Consider the following 17,733-nt stretch of genomic DNA (forward strand, 5'->3'; position numbering starts at 1 on the left):
GGGCAATTCCAATGCGGTTCCAACACAACAGCAACACCATCTGATCAGTTAACATTCAAGAGAATTGCTTTGTGCATCTTCCTTAAAACAGTTATTTACACGAGTGCATATGCGAACTCTGAGATGCCAAACAGATGAAAACATCTGATGCTTACTAATTATTGACTTACTTTTTTTTTTTTTTTAAGGTAACAGAAGCAGCACTAGGCTATCAGCTTTCAAACTGAAGTCCCAATTAAGACTGCAGCTGCAGTTTTCTTCTTGCTACTCACTCCCTGCATTACCACTGATCTCGAGAAGTACATTTTTAACAATATTAAGAACATGGTTAAGAATAAAAAACTACACCACGTAGATTGTGAGTTGTCAGAGTCAATGCAGGAGCTACGGAAACATCCTTTCATAATCAAGATTTATTTGGCTTTTGTTTGGTGATCACAGACACTATGAACAATTTTACAATTGTTTTTATTCACATAGTTTTTTAAATCTAAAAACTGTAACTGTTTTTTTTTTCTAAGAATATTTCAAATATTTTTTGTTTGATCTTGTAGACAAGCTGTCCTTCAAAACTGGGTGTGAAGTTCCAGTGTCTTGAATACTGACAAAACAAGTTACGTCTGCCAAGCAGAAACTTTTACTTAGTCAGTACTTAAAGATATAATAAAATTTTCCAATCTTTTGCATCACAGCTACAAAGTTGTTGGAAAAAATAAAGCTGCAACTACCAAAAATAACTTTTGTCACAGATATATATCACTGAGCAAGAAATCCAACACTAGGGAGCAGTTTTATTAGATAAGCAATTCTACTGATGGTACAACCACAGATAAAGATAAATAACTAAAGTGTTAAGACATTCTCAACATAAATTCCAAAGTCTGATCTGTGTTATGCTTCATTTAATAAGATAGAAAAACTGTCCCTCACAGTCTATGGATCATGAAGCCTAATCAAGGCTTCAAAGCCCTCCCGTTAATGTAACATGCCATTAACTTCTGGTTTTATAGAAAACAGACAACCAGTACATGATTTTGCCACTTAAAAAAAGCATTTACACTTATCTAAATATGTAAAAAAATGTGTCGGGTTGGGATTCTCTCCTTTTTAGAAATGTGTTTTCTAGAACTACTAAAAATCTTGCATTTACAAAATACTTGATAAAAATATTCCTCTGAATTGTACAAGAAGAAAAGTATAAGGAACACCAATTAAAGACTTAGTACCAGATGTTACTCGGACTTAGCTTCTGTCTCTACTGCTGCATCAGATGCTGGGGTCTGAAAAAAAGACAAAAGAACAGAACATTTCAGTGCAGAAAGTTTCTAAGTGACTCACCCTCTTAGTTGGTAGTTTTTTTAATGCACAAGTTAGCTAACTTGACATACAAGAACAACCATGACTTGTTTCTACATACCGTGCTTTGCAGTCTTAATAAATTGGTGTCGTGATCTGGTTATTCCGCTTGGATAACGACCCACTAAAAACAAGCTGTCTTGAAAAGGCTTTCGTCTCCTCAGATGCATCCATATGAATTTCAGAATGTTGCTATTGTTACTACTCAATATACACTGCAAAGGATTTTTATTTTTTTTCTAAAGGACAAAGCCTGTTTCAATAATTACTGCCTCTATGACAGGAAAAGGGGGCTTTTTAACCTACTAAGCGAAAATCCCTGCATATAGGGTGTTTACAAAATATACACTTCATGCATTTACATTTCAGTGCAGCACAATTAACATATTCTCAAATCCTACCATGTTTTAAAGTAACTAAGACTTAGAAACAGTACTGCATTAAATTACACATAATTTTGTAAAAACACATTTAGCAAAACAGAACTGTGGCAACAGAGCTGTACTGTTTCAAGTCAAGTCTCTATATGCTGCACCTCAACTTCAGAACAAGTTCATACAAACTTAATTGATTAAAATTACAGCTCCATTTAGATCAGAAAAAAACTTGCAGCATTTGCAATGTCAGTTAAAAAAAGGAATGTAACATATGTATTAACATAAAAATACTTAGTTATTACAAAGCTTTGCAGCACCACCAGCAGAATAGATTGTTTAATCCCAGCAGTACCTAAACAGGGACCCTAGCACCTGTTCAGTCTTTACTGCCACCTGGGGGAACCTTTTGACCGATGAAATGCGGAAGCCATTTCCATTTGCAGGCGTTACTTTCTCTGAGTGTCACCAGAAGTCGTCACCGGCCCTTCACCAGATCACGGATTAACAATAGCACCGCTGACACTATCGTCCTGATTGAAAGCAGTAACGTCCAACAGGACAGACTATACCTCTGCCTCTTCTAGACTTAGGTATTATATTAAACCTGCAGTTTATGCGATAGTTAGGCAATTTATGCAACCAAGTTATGTAATTAACCAAGTAATACAGAGCCAGAGCTACACAGAAAGTTAAGCCAACGAAAGAATTCCTAGTTATAGCACAACTTTTTCACAAAGATCACACTGTAAGCTTGCAAATGAAAACCTGTTACTCTGAAGTTGTTTTGTATGCTCAAGTACCATCCCATACCTTCCTCACCCACCAAAACCCATTATCTGCCTAAAAAAATCAAAGACTCTTTTTTTCTCTACTTCAGGATCTATCTGCACACTGATAGGTCAGTGTGATAGAAAAAAGTCTATCTTAAAAAAATTACTTTTCAATGCAAGAACCAGACAGGAAGCATGAATCACACATTTAAAAAAAAAAAGCGCCTATTTGATGAGCAGACTCCACTGAACTAAGTAAAATGAGTGAGGCATTCAATATTGCAGAAACCCAAGACTAATTCTAGGCCTGTTACCACAGGAAAACTTGTGTTTCGTCCAGTTGTTAACAGCTGCCCTAGTACAACAGACTGCTTCTCTCTACAGATCTTGTCCTAAATTTAAAACTAAACAATGTCCACATTCCAGAAAATAGAGTGTGGAGGATGTTTTAAGTTAGATGATCAGTGACTCCAAAAGCCACTTGGACAGCAACACAGCCATTTTGGCACAGTATTACAGCCAAGACCGATTTGGTGTGCTCATTTCTTCAGCAACAACTATTAGTAGTTCTTGCACTTTCTCTTCCATCCCTGCACCAACCTGTCTCTTCCACCAGCAGTGTCTGTATCTATAAGTCCTATAAGTGTTATCTCAACTTTGGTTAAGTCATTTCAACTTCAGGTTTTCAGTAAAAGCTGTTTCCAGTCCCAAGAAAATACTGCACTTGTCAAAAAACACTTGTAGCAAGAAAGAACCTCTCTTCCAGTACCAGCAAAGGCAGACTAAAACCCAAACCAAACCCTCCAAAGACAGGCACACCACCCCCGCCACACACAAAGCAGTATCCCCTCTGTGCACCCTGTATGTATTATTTTGCCAAGACCTACCAGCAGGGAAAACAGACTCACTGAAGGACATTATCCTGTACTGGAACTTTGGTAAAATTCTCACCTTTTTCCCTAATTTCAGGGACTGTTATCACATCACTCGCAACTCTTTACTGGGCAACTAGAATTTTCGAGGCATGTCTACTAACGTTTCAATAGCTTACATCTTTCTTTTGGCAGAAATAGATTCTAAAGAACTGGTGTTTCTGATAGCTGTTTGGATAAAGCAGTACAAAAAGTTATCCAGCTGCTTTGTACCAAAGAACACAGACAACTTTACCTCCTCAGTTTTAGCTTCCCCATTTTCTGCAGGCAAGTTGTCCTTTGTCTGTTCTTGGTTTGTCTCTTCCGTCTGTTTTCCTTTAGGCCCCTTTTTCCCCTTTGATTGAGTTTTCTTGTCCTCGGATTTATCCTACAATGAAATAAATTTCCAGTAAGTTAAATTCCTATGACCTACTAAGTAAACTTTGAAAATAATAAAACACAGAAAATCAAGATGGCCTTGCTAAACACCAAGAGCTACTACCAGCAACCAACGAGCTAATATATAGTTCAACTGCCAAAAAAGTTTTCCAAACTATATATAGACAAACAATCACAGTTTCAGATAGTCAGTAAAACGAGATCAAACTGGGATAAGAAGATAACTAGATTCTAGTGGCTAGATGGAGCAACTCCTAATGTACAATTACAATTTAACCTCTTGGTACATACAAAAATAGCAATGCAATCCTTCCACTTTGTAAATACAAAGCACTACAAACACTTTTTCCTCTGATATTGATAGGTGGTAATTTCTGTTACCTAACCTAAATAAATGCATCACCTAAAAGTATAATTTTCAGTGCTCCTTTATTAGTATCTAAGTCTCATCCTCTGTACCTATGTGACTATTGTTAAATGGGTAGGGAAATATTTGTTCAATAGTTATTTTCATATAATTACATAAAACATCCTCCCAGGCATTCCTTACAGCCACCAAACACTATAAAGTTTGCCTGTCCTCCAGCTGATCCCCCTACTTACAAGATATTTTTATCAATTCCAAATTACATAGATGCACTGTTTTTGACACCATCTAACAAAAGTTTTCAATAAATGACAAGCTAACACTTTCTCTGGGCAGGTACAATGTGAATAAGTGACAGGAGACTGTAATGCATTTATACGTCTAAGCAGAGGACCACTACCTTAAGATCTGCCCTAAGACAGATCTACCTTAAAATGCGTCTACACTCATTAAAACATTGCGTGCATTTCATAAGTATGCTCTCCAAGTTATGTCCTCATTTGCTATCTCTGACCTAAAATTCACTCCAAGAAATAAAGTTCTCATTTTTGTACATGTTACGTACTGTAGAAAGAAGTGTGTATCTCAGATTACTATTAGAAACCATTTGGTCAGAAGCATTCCATACTATCTTCACTACAAGCATTCTTCCTTACAAAAAAAAAAAAACAAAACAAAAAAAAACCAAAAAAAAAAACCCACACAACTTCCTTACTTCACACACGCAACTTTTCAATAGCTATCTGAATACATTTCCTGCTTTATGTGAATGCTCACATAAAATACTACCTTCATGAAAATAGGATTTAGTCAACTACTGAGCAAAAGTTCTAAGTGTTTTACACCACTGGATACAAACACGCAGTAAGCTACATCATATATACCAGAGATGCAAGCTTAAAAAGAAAATAAGAATTTAAAAAAAAAAAATTAAAAAAAAAGAAAATAAATGCTGAAACATCTTGTACCAGGTAACTAAACTGTCAACATCCACAGAACTTTTGTAAAAACAGGGGTAAGGTATTTATAAAGATGTATTATTTTTTAAATCCTCAGAAGCACAGAGAAAACAGCTGAAACATGCTAACAGAAAAAAAAAAACCCTTTTAAAACATTATGAAGGCTAAACTCAGTATTTCAAGTTCAGGTAAAACCATTTCACAACATGTAGACATCTGTGTTTTAATTGTTAAAATATATTTTTCTTCATTGAAATTCATTTAAAAAAACCCACCTCAAACCTCCATAACAAGCAAACTTCTCCCAGTCAGAAAAAAATACTGTTTGGAAAGTTTTAAAAGGTTGCAAAGTTGATGCAAAGAAGCATGTTTTGATGGATCAAACACAGAAAAGATAATAGTTTAAAAAAAAAAAAAAACAACAACAAAAAAAACCCAATCATTTCGCTGGCATGTAACAGTGAAATATTTCTGCAACCCATTTAAAGTCCAGAGATAGCTAAAGTGAGAGAGAAAATACTGAAGCTGGAAAAGTAAAACACAATCAAAAGAAAAGAGGTTTTTACACTAACAATGAGAAAGTATCCAAATGACAGAAGATTTTAGTGACAGCATGAGTTTTAGAACAAAAAAGATCAAATGTAAGACAAGTTATACATTTATTTGAATTGCCAATGGTAATAACAACAACAACAACAAAAAATTATTCACACATTGACATCACAACAGTATTCCATGGAGACCCCACACAAGGTGTTTTACTCAGTATTCTAAGATGACAATTGTTTGTGATGTACTTGATTTACATGAATACGTTCCTAGCTATGAATTGTGGAAATATTTCTTTGTAGAAATAAAGTAATTACAGGCAGCAAGTCAGCATCATGCATATCAGCATAAAGAATTAGATGCATCACACAAAGATACTGGAAAAAAAAAGAATCAGAACTGAAGTAAAATTGGAAAACTTCCCCAGATTCTTTAGGCTTACAACTCAGAGAATGAGAGTACACTGATATTCAAGCCATTGGAAGGAAGGTGCATTACTTATAAATAACTGTTTAGCAGAATTCATAAAATGAAAACATCAGAAAGTCTGCAAAGCAGAGGTCTGTATTAGTGTATTTGAAGTGCTCTTAATCCATACATTAAAGGGAAAAGCTTATAATTGCAAGGAAGTACCTAAAAGCACATACCAACAAGCCAACAGATACACAGCCTCTTTTATTTCACCCAAGAAACAAATAATTTTACACCTCAGTTATTGGTATTGTGCAGGCTATACTGAAAAACTGAAAGATCATACTAAACCACGCTTACTTACACATACACACAAAGACCTGAAAACTAGGCTACGAACGGAAACTCGGATCTTTTTCAGTGGCTGTCTATGCAATGCAAGTATTTTTTTCCCTGTCCTAACACACTGCTTTAAAATGCAAGTATATTTTATCCCCTTTTGTTAGACAACGATGAAATACAATCCTATGTACTGTTACTTCCACATCCAAAGAGTTCTGCTCAGTACCAGACTGCCACTTAACACTCAAGAATCAGCTGAGTCCTTAACAAGGATCTACTCAAACAGCAGTGGAATGTACCTGTAGATACTGGCAGAAGCATCTGAAAATGATGCTTCAGCTCAGTGAATGTTCCCCCAAGCAACTCGTGAAGATAAGTGACAACGTTCAGACACCCTGTACCAAGGACACGAAATGGGGCGCAGCTTGCAGAAAGAACTCAACCCCTCCCCTCCTCCCAGTGACTCTCACCTTTGCCACTGACTTTTTTGGTTTCGGCTCTGCTTTGGCGGGCGCAGGTTTCTGAGAAGAAAGAACAAGTAAGGGAGAGAGTCACCCCTCAGTAATCCCCCTTTTCGGTACAGAAAGACCCCCCCCCGCCCTCCCTGAGGTGGGGACAACCCTCGCCCCTGTACTCACAGCGGACAGCCGCGCCGATCGCCTCTTCGGCTACAGACAGGGAGCAAGACAGAGAGAAAAGCCGTGAGCTGGGGAGGGCGGGCGGCCCAGGGCAGGCGGGCCCCTCCCGGCCCCCCCCCCGCCCCGCCCCCGCCCGGGCACCTACCTCCTCCGGGGCCTCCCCGTCCGCCACCGCCACCTGCCAACACAAACCGCGCGCGTCAGGCGGCGCAGGCGCCTCAGGCCAACCGCCGCTTGGGGGGGGGCGGGCACGACCGCGGGCGGGCACGTGACGCTGCCGCTCGCCCGCCGGGCCCCTTCCCGCCGCCGCTTGCGGGTCTCCGGCCCCAACAGAGGCGAGGGGCCCGGCGCGACCCCGCCGAACCCTCCAGATACCGCCGCCGCCGCGCCAGCGGGGCCCCGTCAGGGGGCAGGGGGCTGGCTGGCGAAGGGAAAGCGCCGGCCCCAGGCAGCGAGCGCTGGCGGCCGCCGCCGCACCGGTGCCCGCGGAGCGGCCACTTCCCTCCAAGCGCCGGCCCGGCACGGTCACACCGCCCGCCCGCCCTCCCTCCCTCCCTCCCTCCCTCCCTTCCTTCCTTCCTTCCTTGCTCCCCCGTCCCGTCGCGTTCCGTCCTGTCCGCCGCGGGCAGCGCGGTTCCCCCTCGGCGGCTCAGTTCGTTCCCGCCCGCTTCACCTTTCTCTTCGGCATGGCGAGCCTGCGCGGCGGCAGCCGGCCGCGACCCCCGGAGCTGCGGCTGCAGCGGCGGCTGCTCCTCTCGCCCGGCTGCTGGGTGCCTCACGGCGAGCGGCTGCGGCCGCCTGCCAACCGCCCTCGCTCCGCGGGGAATCCGCCCCCCCCTCCTCCTCCTCCTCCCCCTCCCCCCATCCCAGCAGCGCCAGCGGCACCGCAACAGGATCCAGCCGGATTGGGGGGGGGCGCCCCGCCCGAGGGGCGCGAGGCGGGATCTCTCACCCAACCGCCGCCTCCCCTTAGCGGGGGAAAGGGGAGGGGAGGGGGGGGCCGGCCCGTCGGATTGGCCAGCCCCCCGTCACGTGGCCGCTGCCGCTGTCCCCGTTTCCCCTCACGCAGACGCCCGCCGGGGAGGTGCGGTAGTGGCAGGGAGGGGGCGTGCCCGCCCGCCCGCCCGCCCGCCCGCCAGGCAGCCAGCGGCATGGCGGAGAGCGGCGCCTGGCTGCTGGTGCTGAGCTCCGTCTTCCTCTGCAACGCTCTCAAGATCCTCCTGCCCTCCTGCTCCTCCATCGTGAGTGACGTCGCCGCGCCCGCCACGCCCCCCGCGTCGGCTAGGAGACGGGGCGGGGGGGGGCGGCGGCCGCCGTCACTAAATCGGGGCCGCGGCCGCGGGAGATGGGAGGAGGGCGGCAGGCGGGGCCCTGCCTCTGCCCGCCCGGGCTCAGCTGCCCTGACAAAAGGGGGGTGGGTGGGGGGTCAGGCCTTACGGGGGGTCCTCGCGGAGCCCTGGGTGTTTCGCGGAGGTGGCTGTCACCCCGCTGAGGGATGAGGTTTGGGGGAGCGGTGCGGCTCGGGGGGGCTGCCGGTGGCCGGCAGTACCCGTAACGCGTCCGCGGCCAGCGGGGCCTCGTCCTGCCCCTCGCCTGGGAAGAGGGGGCTGATCCTGGGAGGAACGGGAGGTGGTGATGAAGCCTGGCACCCCCCCCCGTGACAGCGGGTGGCTCCAGCAGCCTGGGTTAAGCCGCTCGTTGAAGCGGAGTCCTGGGTGATGAGTTGTCAGTGTCATAAATGATGCTGCCGAGGCTGCAGCCCTTAGGACGTGGCGGGGAACGGTCTGCCGTGTTCTCAGCAGATGGACACCTCCGATGTTGAGCAGGGAGATGGGTGGATGCGGAGGTTAAGGAGTTGGGCATCACAGGAGAGAACCTTAAGTCGCAGTCGCTGATCAGGATGCCCCCCCGGTCTGATCCGAAGAATTTCTGCGGAAGCGTGGATAACAGAATTATGGGCCAATAAGCTCTGTGACTGCCAAATAAACTTCCACGTGGGAAAACATGTTAAAATACCTGTGCTTCTGCTCTTTCATGTAAATAGCTTCTGTCACACAGATCAGTGCACGCTGCTCAATAACGGATAGAAATCCTTTAAAACGTAAATTACTCTTTAGCAATTTGGGAAGCTAAACTTGGTGTTATTATAGATGACTAACGAAAACCTCTGCTCAACTTTCCACTCTGCTTCCTGACATCTCACTGACTGCAGTACTGAGAATGTCATTTGTGGGGAAAAAAATTGCATGTGTCTTGAAAAAGCTAGAAAGATTTTCTAAGGAGCAGCAAGAAAAAGATTTTATGTTGTTTGTGTCTTCATTTCTAAGGTAAAAGGAATTCATGAACTGACAAGCAGGTGGTGCCTCTTGAAAAGAAAGTGGGAAATTAAAAGAAGGGGAGAAAATGTTTGCTAACACAATATGTGATCACCATTTTATATTCCTGTCAGTAGGGAACTGTTTTAGCCAAGAAACAGATAAGATGTTATAAGAAAACCTCATTTAAACACATGGATAAGATGTAAGAAAAATAACTAATGCAAATTTATATTTCTGTTTTTGAGGCAGTGGTAAGGTACTGCACTGGAACAACCACAGCTCTCAGCCGGTGTGGCAGTTTCATGTGTTTCTAACAGCCTGGACTAGGCAATCTGTCATCCTGAGGTGTGACTCCCAATTGGTGAGCCATGCGTTACTGGTGAGGTCTAAAACTGGGCTTCAGTGAATAAGGTTTCCACATTAATTAGTTTAGACCCTTGCTGAGGCTCCTGGCGCTGGAAATTAGAATAATGAATGAGTAAAGGGCATTGCTGGAGCTGGAAAGAGTAGTGATGACAAGGAATGCTTCCCTGGTCCTTCTTCTCCTGCACGTTATCAGGTGCTTGTCTTCCAGGCAGTGGGTGATGAGCATTGCAAGGAGGGACGACAGCAGTTCGGCTCAGGATGCAGGGCCTGGGAGGTTTGGAAGGTCTCAGAAGGCAGCACATCCACAGTGAGAAGATGAGGAGATAAAGGCAGAAATAGAGAAGGAAAAGGCAGTTAACCGTAGTTAGAAAAGCAGAAAATCACTGCCCTACAGGGACAACTTTTTTGGACCCTTTTTAGTTTGCTTCAGTCAGAACAAGAGAGTAAAAATTCTTTGGCTTTTGGAACATGTTTCAGATGTTAAGCCAAGGTTTTCCTGTGTCTTGATGAGAGGGTCTTGCTTTTTGGGAGGCTTTTGAGTATGTCAACAGGTGATCATGCTTTATACATATGAAAGAAAATCAGTGGAATTCTGGATAAATAACTGATACTATTTCTTTACTTCTTAGATATCCAGATTGTTACAAAAGGATGCAGAGCAGGAGTCCCAAATGAGAGCTGAAATTCAGAACATGAAGCAAGAACTCTCAACCATTAGTATGATGGATGAATTTGCTAGATATGCTCGTCTGGAAAGAAAGATTAACAAAATGACTGACAAGCTTAAAACACATGGTAGAGTGCAATGTTTACTCCCTTTTCTAGTTTCTGAAAAACATTTTTCCAAGAGTGTTTTCAATTTTAAGAATACTTCTCCTTCAATTTTTAACCTCTCCTTCTTACCCATTTCCAGTGCTAGTTTGTTGTTTGTCTGTTTGTTTGTTTGTTTGTTTCTTCCTTTCTTTTTTCTTTTCACTTTTTGAAGAGCTTGCTTTTGTCTTTCTATTGTGCATGGTTCTGCATACACTTATAAGGGAGTGATTTAGATAGAAAATTTTTCTTACAGGGAATTTCCTGGGATTCACTGTGTAATTACTCTCTCTCTCTGACCCTTATCACTGAATCATGTTTTGAGTAAGTCAAGGAAGATGTCTGCTGCCTATCTTCCCTGCAAGAGGATGCATTGCTTGGTTGGGGCTGTTTGGTTGGTGTACTACAAAATCTTAGAGAGAAAGTGTTGATCTCTAAAGTAACCAGATGAGACCTTTCCTGTCATTTTGCAATCCTGTTTGATCTTAAGCAGCAGCTTTTGCGATGAAGCTGTAGTGCTTTGCCTCGATTAGGATTTTATAGTAGTATAGTCCATCGTCTCCTGGTAGAAAGTACACATAAACCTTTAGCACCAAAACTTTTGCTCTTGTTTTTGCCCAAACTCACTAACTGGTCCTAACAGGATAGGAGACTACTTGCTTTGTCTGCTTTCTCTGTGCAGAAGAGATGGATGATTATAGGCTTCTTGCCTGGAGAAAGGACAATATTTACAAGTGGCAGTTTTGGATTGCTTTCAGTAGTATAATTCTTAACACAAGAATTTCAATTAAACTTGATTTGAGTAGTTTATGTAGCAACCAACAATGTTGTTTTAGAAAACTTCAGGCCACCATTACATTTGAAGATGTGCTGTGTTCACTGGGCTTCCTTAGATTGGTCTGAGGTATTGTAACAGAAGAAAAATAGGCATGAGAAGTCTTAATACTGAATATCATCAAGATTCATTCAGTGAAGGAATACTCTTAACTGTATTCCTGAATGAAAAAAGGTGAATAAGGCAATAAGCCGTTGTGGTCAATGGCTGGATGTCCAAGTGGAGACCAGTAACGAGTGGCATTCTTCAGGGGTTGGTAGTGGGACCGGTGCTGTTCAACATCTTTGTCGGCAACATGGACAGTGGGATAGACTGGACCCTCAGCAAGTTCACTGATGACACCAAGCAGTGTGGTGCCATGGACACGCTGGAGGGAAGGGATGCCATCCAGAGGGACCTTGACAGGCTGGAGAGGTGGGCCCATGCAAATCTCATGAAGTTCAGCAAGGTCCTGCACATGGGTCGGGGCAATCCCAAGCACAAATACAGGCTGGGTGGAGAGTGGATTGCGAGCAGCCCTAAGCAGAAGGACTTGGAAGTGATGGTGGATGAGAAGCTCAACATGAGCCAGCAATGCATGCTTGCAGCCCTGAAGGCGAACCGCATCCTGGGCTGCATCAAAAGCAGTGTGGCCAGCACGTCGAGGGAGGTGATCCTCCCCTTCTACTCTGCTCTGGTGAGACTCCACTTGGAGTATTGTGTCCAGCTCTGGGGCCCTCAGCACAGGAAAGACATGGAGCTGTTGGAGAGGGTCCAGAGGAGGGCCACAAAGATGACTAGAGGGCTGGAGCATCTCTCCTATGAGGACAGAGTTGGGGCTGTTCAGCCTGGAGAAGGCTCCGGGGAGACCTTATTGTGGCCTTTCAATACCTAAAGGAGGCCTACAGGAAAGCTGGAGAGGGGCTTTTGACAAGGACATGTAGTGACAGGACAAGGGGTAATGGCTTTAAACTGGAAGAGGGTAGGTTTAGATTAGACATAAGGAAGAATTTTTTTTATGATGAGGCTGGTGAGACACCGGAACAGGTTGCCCAGAGAAGTTGTTGGATGCCCCATCCCTGGAAGTGTCCAAGGCCAGGTCAGATGGGGCTCTGAGTGACCTGGTCCAGTGGATGGTGTCCCTGCCCCGGGGAGGGGGATTGGTAGTAGACGATCTTTAAGGTCCTTTCCAACCCAAACCATTCCATGATTCTGTTTTTTTAAAAAATGTGCATCTACTAAAGCCATTATTCCCCGCTTTTAGGAAAGGGAAAAATTTACTTTATGCTTCATGTAAAGCAGGTTCTTAAATTTGTAACCACAGTGACTATTCTCATTTGGGAACAGTGTTCTTGATTACGTGTGACTTTTCTCTGTCTAGGATATCAGTGTTTTGCAACTTTTCATAGTAGCATTAATAAGAAACTGTGGTGTGAGACGGACCTAGCACTTCCTTGCAGAAGGATACTTTCAATATAGCTGTGAGTCATTTGAAAAGAGATTTTTAAACAGTGTAATGTCCTGATTTGAAGAGTGACATACTAATAAATTACCAGTTTCATGGAAGTATAATTCACTATTATAAATAATGCAGAGTAATTTTTTTTCTTTTAACAGTGAAAGCACGAACTGCCCAATTAGCCAAAATAAAGTGGGTTATAAATATCGTATTCTACATCTTACAAGTAAGTAAATAATTTATTATTAATACAAATTACTAAACCAAATCCTCAGTAGTGGTACAATTCTCTCTTGCATTGATTGCCTGATGATTAGTCACACAGGTGTTTGACGTTCCCGTGACACAATGCATGCCAAACTGGAAGAGTGCCTTGAAACAGAAGGGAGAGATGTTGCTGATAAGGCCTGGTAGTTGTGGAGGGAAGGAGTTTTGAGTTTCATTTTAGCTCTGTGTTTCTGGTTTTGTGATGACAAGATAGTAATTGGCCTTAATTCTTTCATCACAGCCGGTTTTTTTATTTATGTATGGCACTGGACCCGGGAAAGTTCCGATATCTGCAAATGTATTTTACTTATGTTTTTGAAAGCAAAATATGCTTTTGCTGAGGATGCAAATCTCCACTTAGAGCTGCCACGCATTTCTCCATGGTGCCTCATCAGGTTGTCTCTGTAGTTCAGACTTGATGCCAAAGAATTGTCTGCTACTGAAGGATGACAGTGGTCAACCTGAAGATGTCCTTAGGGTAGTGTTAAAGCTAGTTGGATTCCTAGCAGGCAAGGATTATGGCTAGAAACAGTCATCAGAATTTAACAATTACTGTTACTATGTTTGTCTATGCTAGATTGGAACTACAGTCTCAAAAGAAAGCAGTATTTTCCAATGTCCCGCTGCTACCTCTTAATATTCTATATAAATTTAAGGTCATACTGAGTTTAAAGATATTTTGAACTTGCTTAAGAACAGTGTAAAATAACAAAGAAACTATTCCCTTTAATGAGAATTTGTTACTTTTTTATTAGAATTTGTTATTCACTGTTTCAAAATAGCAGTGGAAATGTACTTGGATGTGTATTATTATCCAAGCTAATACAAATTTCAATTCTAGGCTACCTTGATGATCTCTCTGATTTGGAAGTACTATTCTGAGCCAGTTACAGTGCTTCCAAGCAAATGGCTCGCTCCGCTGGAACGTTTGGTAGCCTTTCCTACGGGGGTGGCAGGTAAGGACTGTACACTGGAAAAAATAAGTTTCCCAAGCCCATGCTGAAGCTAACAGTGTGGTGACAAAGAGCATACATAGATCAAAAGCACCGCTTCTGTACGTTTCTTCTAACTCCCTTAACACAGGGAGGAGCTTCAAACATTTGATTAGCTGTTGCCTTTGTATTCAGTTCTTATTTAACTGACAATGAAATGGGCTACTTGTAATTTTTATTTCTTCTCAAACATAGAAGGTTTATCTTTGCATGGAATAGACCTCAGATAAGATTTCATATCAGAAATATTTTTATATTCAAGAGTCCACTGAAATGGTAGAATTGGGTTTAAAAATGGGCGAATACTTCATAGGTCTGTATCGCTTACGTGTGTTTCTTAGGAACTGCTGGGGTTTCATAGTGGTGTAACTCCAGAGTGATTTAGGCATGCTGCCTCTAGGCATTTTGTCTTGTCCCTTTCCACTCTTTTCCCCATCGCATTTCTGTTGCATTTTTACTTTACTCCTTTACTTTTGGGCAGTTTAATGAATTAATGACCAGAAGGATATCACAGGTTGTAGATACCTGTTTCTGAGGTAAAAGTTTGCTGGCTCTATGCTAACAGGATTAAGCAGGCAGGCAGAATCACAGGACAACGTAGTGTGGAAATTTACCATCAAGCTGAAATGCTGCTGGTGAATCTTCATGTTGGGCTTGCAAGTCTCAAAACTGCCTTGGAAGGAATTCCAGAAGATACCATTGGAATTGTATGTCGTTGTATCTTTAATAGCTGTCTAGAGAATGATTTGTATCCGGCGAGGTTACTGGACAAGAGAAGAGTCTGCCTCTGTGCAGGGTGTGGGAATAGTCCTTGGAAGACATTTATTTAAATAGCTTTTGAAGGGATTTTAAAAGGCTTATATCCATGTCTGTCTTCAAATCTCCTTTTTTGTCTTGGCAGATAATAACAGTAAAGAGATCGCTTTTGAATTCTAGGTCATAAACAAAGTCTAAAAATCACCAAAAATGTAGTTTCTTCATGCGTGTGCTATGAATAGCTGTGTATTCTGTGATACTGTGTAGCATGACTCTGTGTAGTCTGCAATATGGGTGTGCTGTGTATTACAGTCAGGCCACACGTCTGTTCTGTCACACCGATACACATTACTGTGCTGCTGGTTGGAATGACTGACAGGACCCTTTAAAACAGCAGCGCAAGGTGTCTGGGTCAGTAGCGAAGGTTTCCATAGCGGTTTTCTATACAGCTGTATGGAGAGCAAGGGGAAAGAAGTATGGATTTAATACTTTTAAAAAGACTGATTTAAATTTCAGAGGAAATGTACTTTTTACCTCTCAAATCTTGAAATTAGGTTCTAGCAAAATATTCTGTTACTTGCCAAGCCTTTAACTTCAGCACCTTAAACATTTTCTGTTGGGTACATAGCAAATGTTTGTAGCTGTGGGTTGTATGTACCACACTTCAGCTCATATTCTTGTTATTTGGTACTCTTTTCCCAAGATAATCTTCGAGTTTTATCAGGACCAGCATGGAGTTAACTGCCATCCCCTGAAGAGAGACATTTGTGTATAAAAAGAAAAATGTTTTGTTCCTGTTCACTTCATAACTCTTAAGTTTTATTTTTTACACTTCCAAAGTTGTTTTCAGACGCTTGTGTGCTTCAGGGTTATTGATGTAATGACTTAAATCATGTTTTATATCTCTTTCAGGTGGTGTTGGAATTACATGTTGGCTTGTGGTTTGTAATAAAGTTGTAGCTATCATGCTACACCCTTTCAGCTGAAGGAATCACAGAAATCCATGGAGTCCTCAACTACACTTTCATTATCACTGTTCTAAATGATTTTTTTTAAAAAAAAAAAAAAAAGAACAGTTGTCTTTCATGAGATTACATCTGAGATAATATTTTTTTTACTTCTTTTGGATGTCAGTCAATATTCGTTTTGATTTATTTTATCTTTCCTTAGTTTGCTTTTCAGTTTGGTGGTCAGTTTTCAGAGAATGGCATTGCTGTTTATAGAACCTCATTTTGTGTCTGTTTCAACAAGTATGAACACTGATTCGTGGCAGAACCGTAAGAGTTTGTCCTGGCATATTCACCAAAATCAGAAAGTGTTGAATTTGTATTTTTAAGTTGGAAATGCATTGGCATTAAGAATGAATTTTTGGAGCTTTACTATTTCTTTGCTGTACAATATGGCAGTTTCACCCAAAGGTGAGATTATATTTGGTGACAAGTGGTACTAGAGGATAGAGGTAGGTGTTTTGGTTGGTTTTGCATAAAACAATTAGTTTTCTCCTTGTTATTTTTTTAACTAGAATTGGTGTATTCTTGGGCTGTCTTAGGAAATGCATTTTATATATATATATATATATATATATGCAGAATCAACCTTTTATCTCTTAAGGGACTCACTCCGTTGCCAAATACAGGACAGCTGGCTAGTTTTTCCTCCCTGGCTTAAAATTCATTGAACACTTGAATTTTTTTCCTCCTTTTTTTTTTTGATAACTGACCTTTCCTTCCTTGACATTTTTTCTGCTTCCCAAACTGAGTGAGGATCACTGAAACTGTTTCCTTCCATGTTTTGGAAGGAAAGGTCTGGCCAACCTTCTCAAGCTCCATGTTATGAAAGAGAAAGCAGAAGACAGTGCTGTCTGTTCCTTTGGAGGGCTACATTTCTAAGGGCTGTAGCACACGTTAGTGACAGTACAGGATAGTCCGAAACAGCTATGTGAATGTAAAAAGGCAAATGAGTGGTATAGATGTCTACAGTAGTAACATAATGGTAGCAAGCAGGAGGAGGACAGAAAAACCATTTTCTGTTTTGGAGTAAATCCTTCTTGCTGCATTTAGGCACAGGAAACACCCACAATGTTTTGAATTTAAAGGCAGGCAGAATTCGTCCTAGCAGTGTGCCTGTAGAACAGCAACAAAGTTGCGTTATCTTCCATGCTGCAGTGATACCTGCAACCCTGTCACTCCTGCCCTGTAAGACAAATGGGTGGGTTTATAAGTTCTTGTTCCACACCTCCTTTTTTTTTTTTTTTTTTTTTGACATGAGCCTGAACAAAGCTCCAGGGGCCACCTTTCCCCTCTTCTGCTGGGCTTGGCGATTTTGGTTCCACTTCCCACTCTGTACAGTGGAATGCATTTGGTGTGTTCGGTCAGGTCCTTTGCCTTCCCGCAGGAAGGAAGGGGCTGAGGCCCCTCTGCAATTAGCACTGCATTTAGAAATCTGTTCAAAAAGGTCATGACACATTGTGTCTGTGCATGTATATATGCATGAAATGCTTTTTTTTTTTTTAAAGAGTTAATTAAAAAAAAAAAGTTTTATATTTGGGATTACATTTAGCCAACATGAACATAGATGCAAAAAAATGTTGTGATTGAATCTTATGTATAATTGTGTTTTTATTAACGAAATAAAGCTTTTCAACCCATCTGAAGTTTTCTAATATCTTTTCAATGTTAATTACAGTTTTCCTAAAAAACAAACAAACAAACAAACAAAAAACCACAAAAAAAAACGCTTGCAAAACCCAAACCAACACGCCCCCCCGCCCATGTTCTTGCATAAGGAGATACTGTTGGAATCTACAGGCCTATCTTTTTTTATTACTCAGGACAGATTATTTAACTGTGATGACACATTTCTGAATCTAAAG

The 17,733-nt window shown here is 42.1% G+C and overlaps 2 protein-coding genes across 3 annotated transcripts; one reads left to right on the plus strand and one right to left on the minus strand.

Moving 5' to 3' along the window:
- Window positions 1-395: 395 nt before the first annotated feature.
- HMGN1 (high mobility group nucleosome binding domain 1) lies at window positions 396-7,899 on the minus strand. Its single transcript, XM_086765537.1, has 6 exons — window positions 7,753-7,899; window positions 7,225-7,257; window positions 7,080-7,109; window positions 6,912-6,962; window positions 3,671-3,802; window positions 396-1,280 (listed from the first exon to the last, which is right to left on the minus strand). The coding sequence occupies exons 1-6, from the start codon at window positions 7,765-7,767 to the stop codon at window positions 1,233-1,235; spliced, it is 309 nt and encodes a 102-aa protein (XP_086621663.1). The 5' UTR covers window positions 7,768-7,899; the 3' UTR covers window positions 396-1,232.
- A 283-nt stretch (window positions 7,900-8,182) lies between these two features.
- GET1 (guided entry of tail-anchored proteins factor 1) lies at window positions 8,183-17,508 on the plus strand. Of its 2 annotated transcripts, none has more exons than XM_086765517.1 (5): window positions 8,183-8,320; window positions 10,393-10,558; window positions 13,005-13,072; window positions 13,955-14,069; window positions 15,774-17,508. In XM_086765517.1, the coding sequence occupies exons 1-5, from the start codon at window positions 8,231-8,233 to the stop codon at window positions 15,845-15,847; spliced, it is 513 nt and encodes a 170-aa protein (XP_086621643.1). In that variant the 5' UTR covers window positions 8,183-8,230; the 3' UTR covers window positions 15,848-17,508. The 2 variants fall into 2 exon arrangements, with proteins under 2 accessions (XP_086621643.1, XP_086621653.1); XM_086765527.1 differs by lacking the exon at window positions 8,183-8,320 and adding an exon at window positions 8,378-8,442.
- The last annotated feature ends 225 nt before the right edge of the window (window positions 17,509-17,733 follow it).

The sequence above is a fragment of the Chlamydotis macqueenii genome, chromosome 1 (genome assembly GCF_036417535.1).
Source record: "Chlamydotis macqueenii isolate bChlMac1 chromosome 1, bChlMac1.mat, whole genome shotgun sequence".
In the NCBI taxonomy this organism is placed as follows: Eukaryota; Metazoa; Chordata; class Aves; order Otidiformes; family Otididae; genus Chlamydotis; species Chlamydotis macqueenii.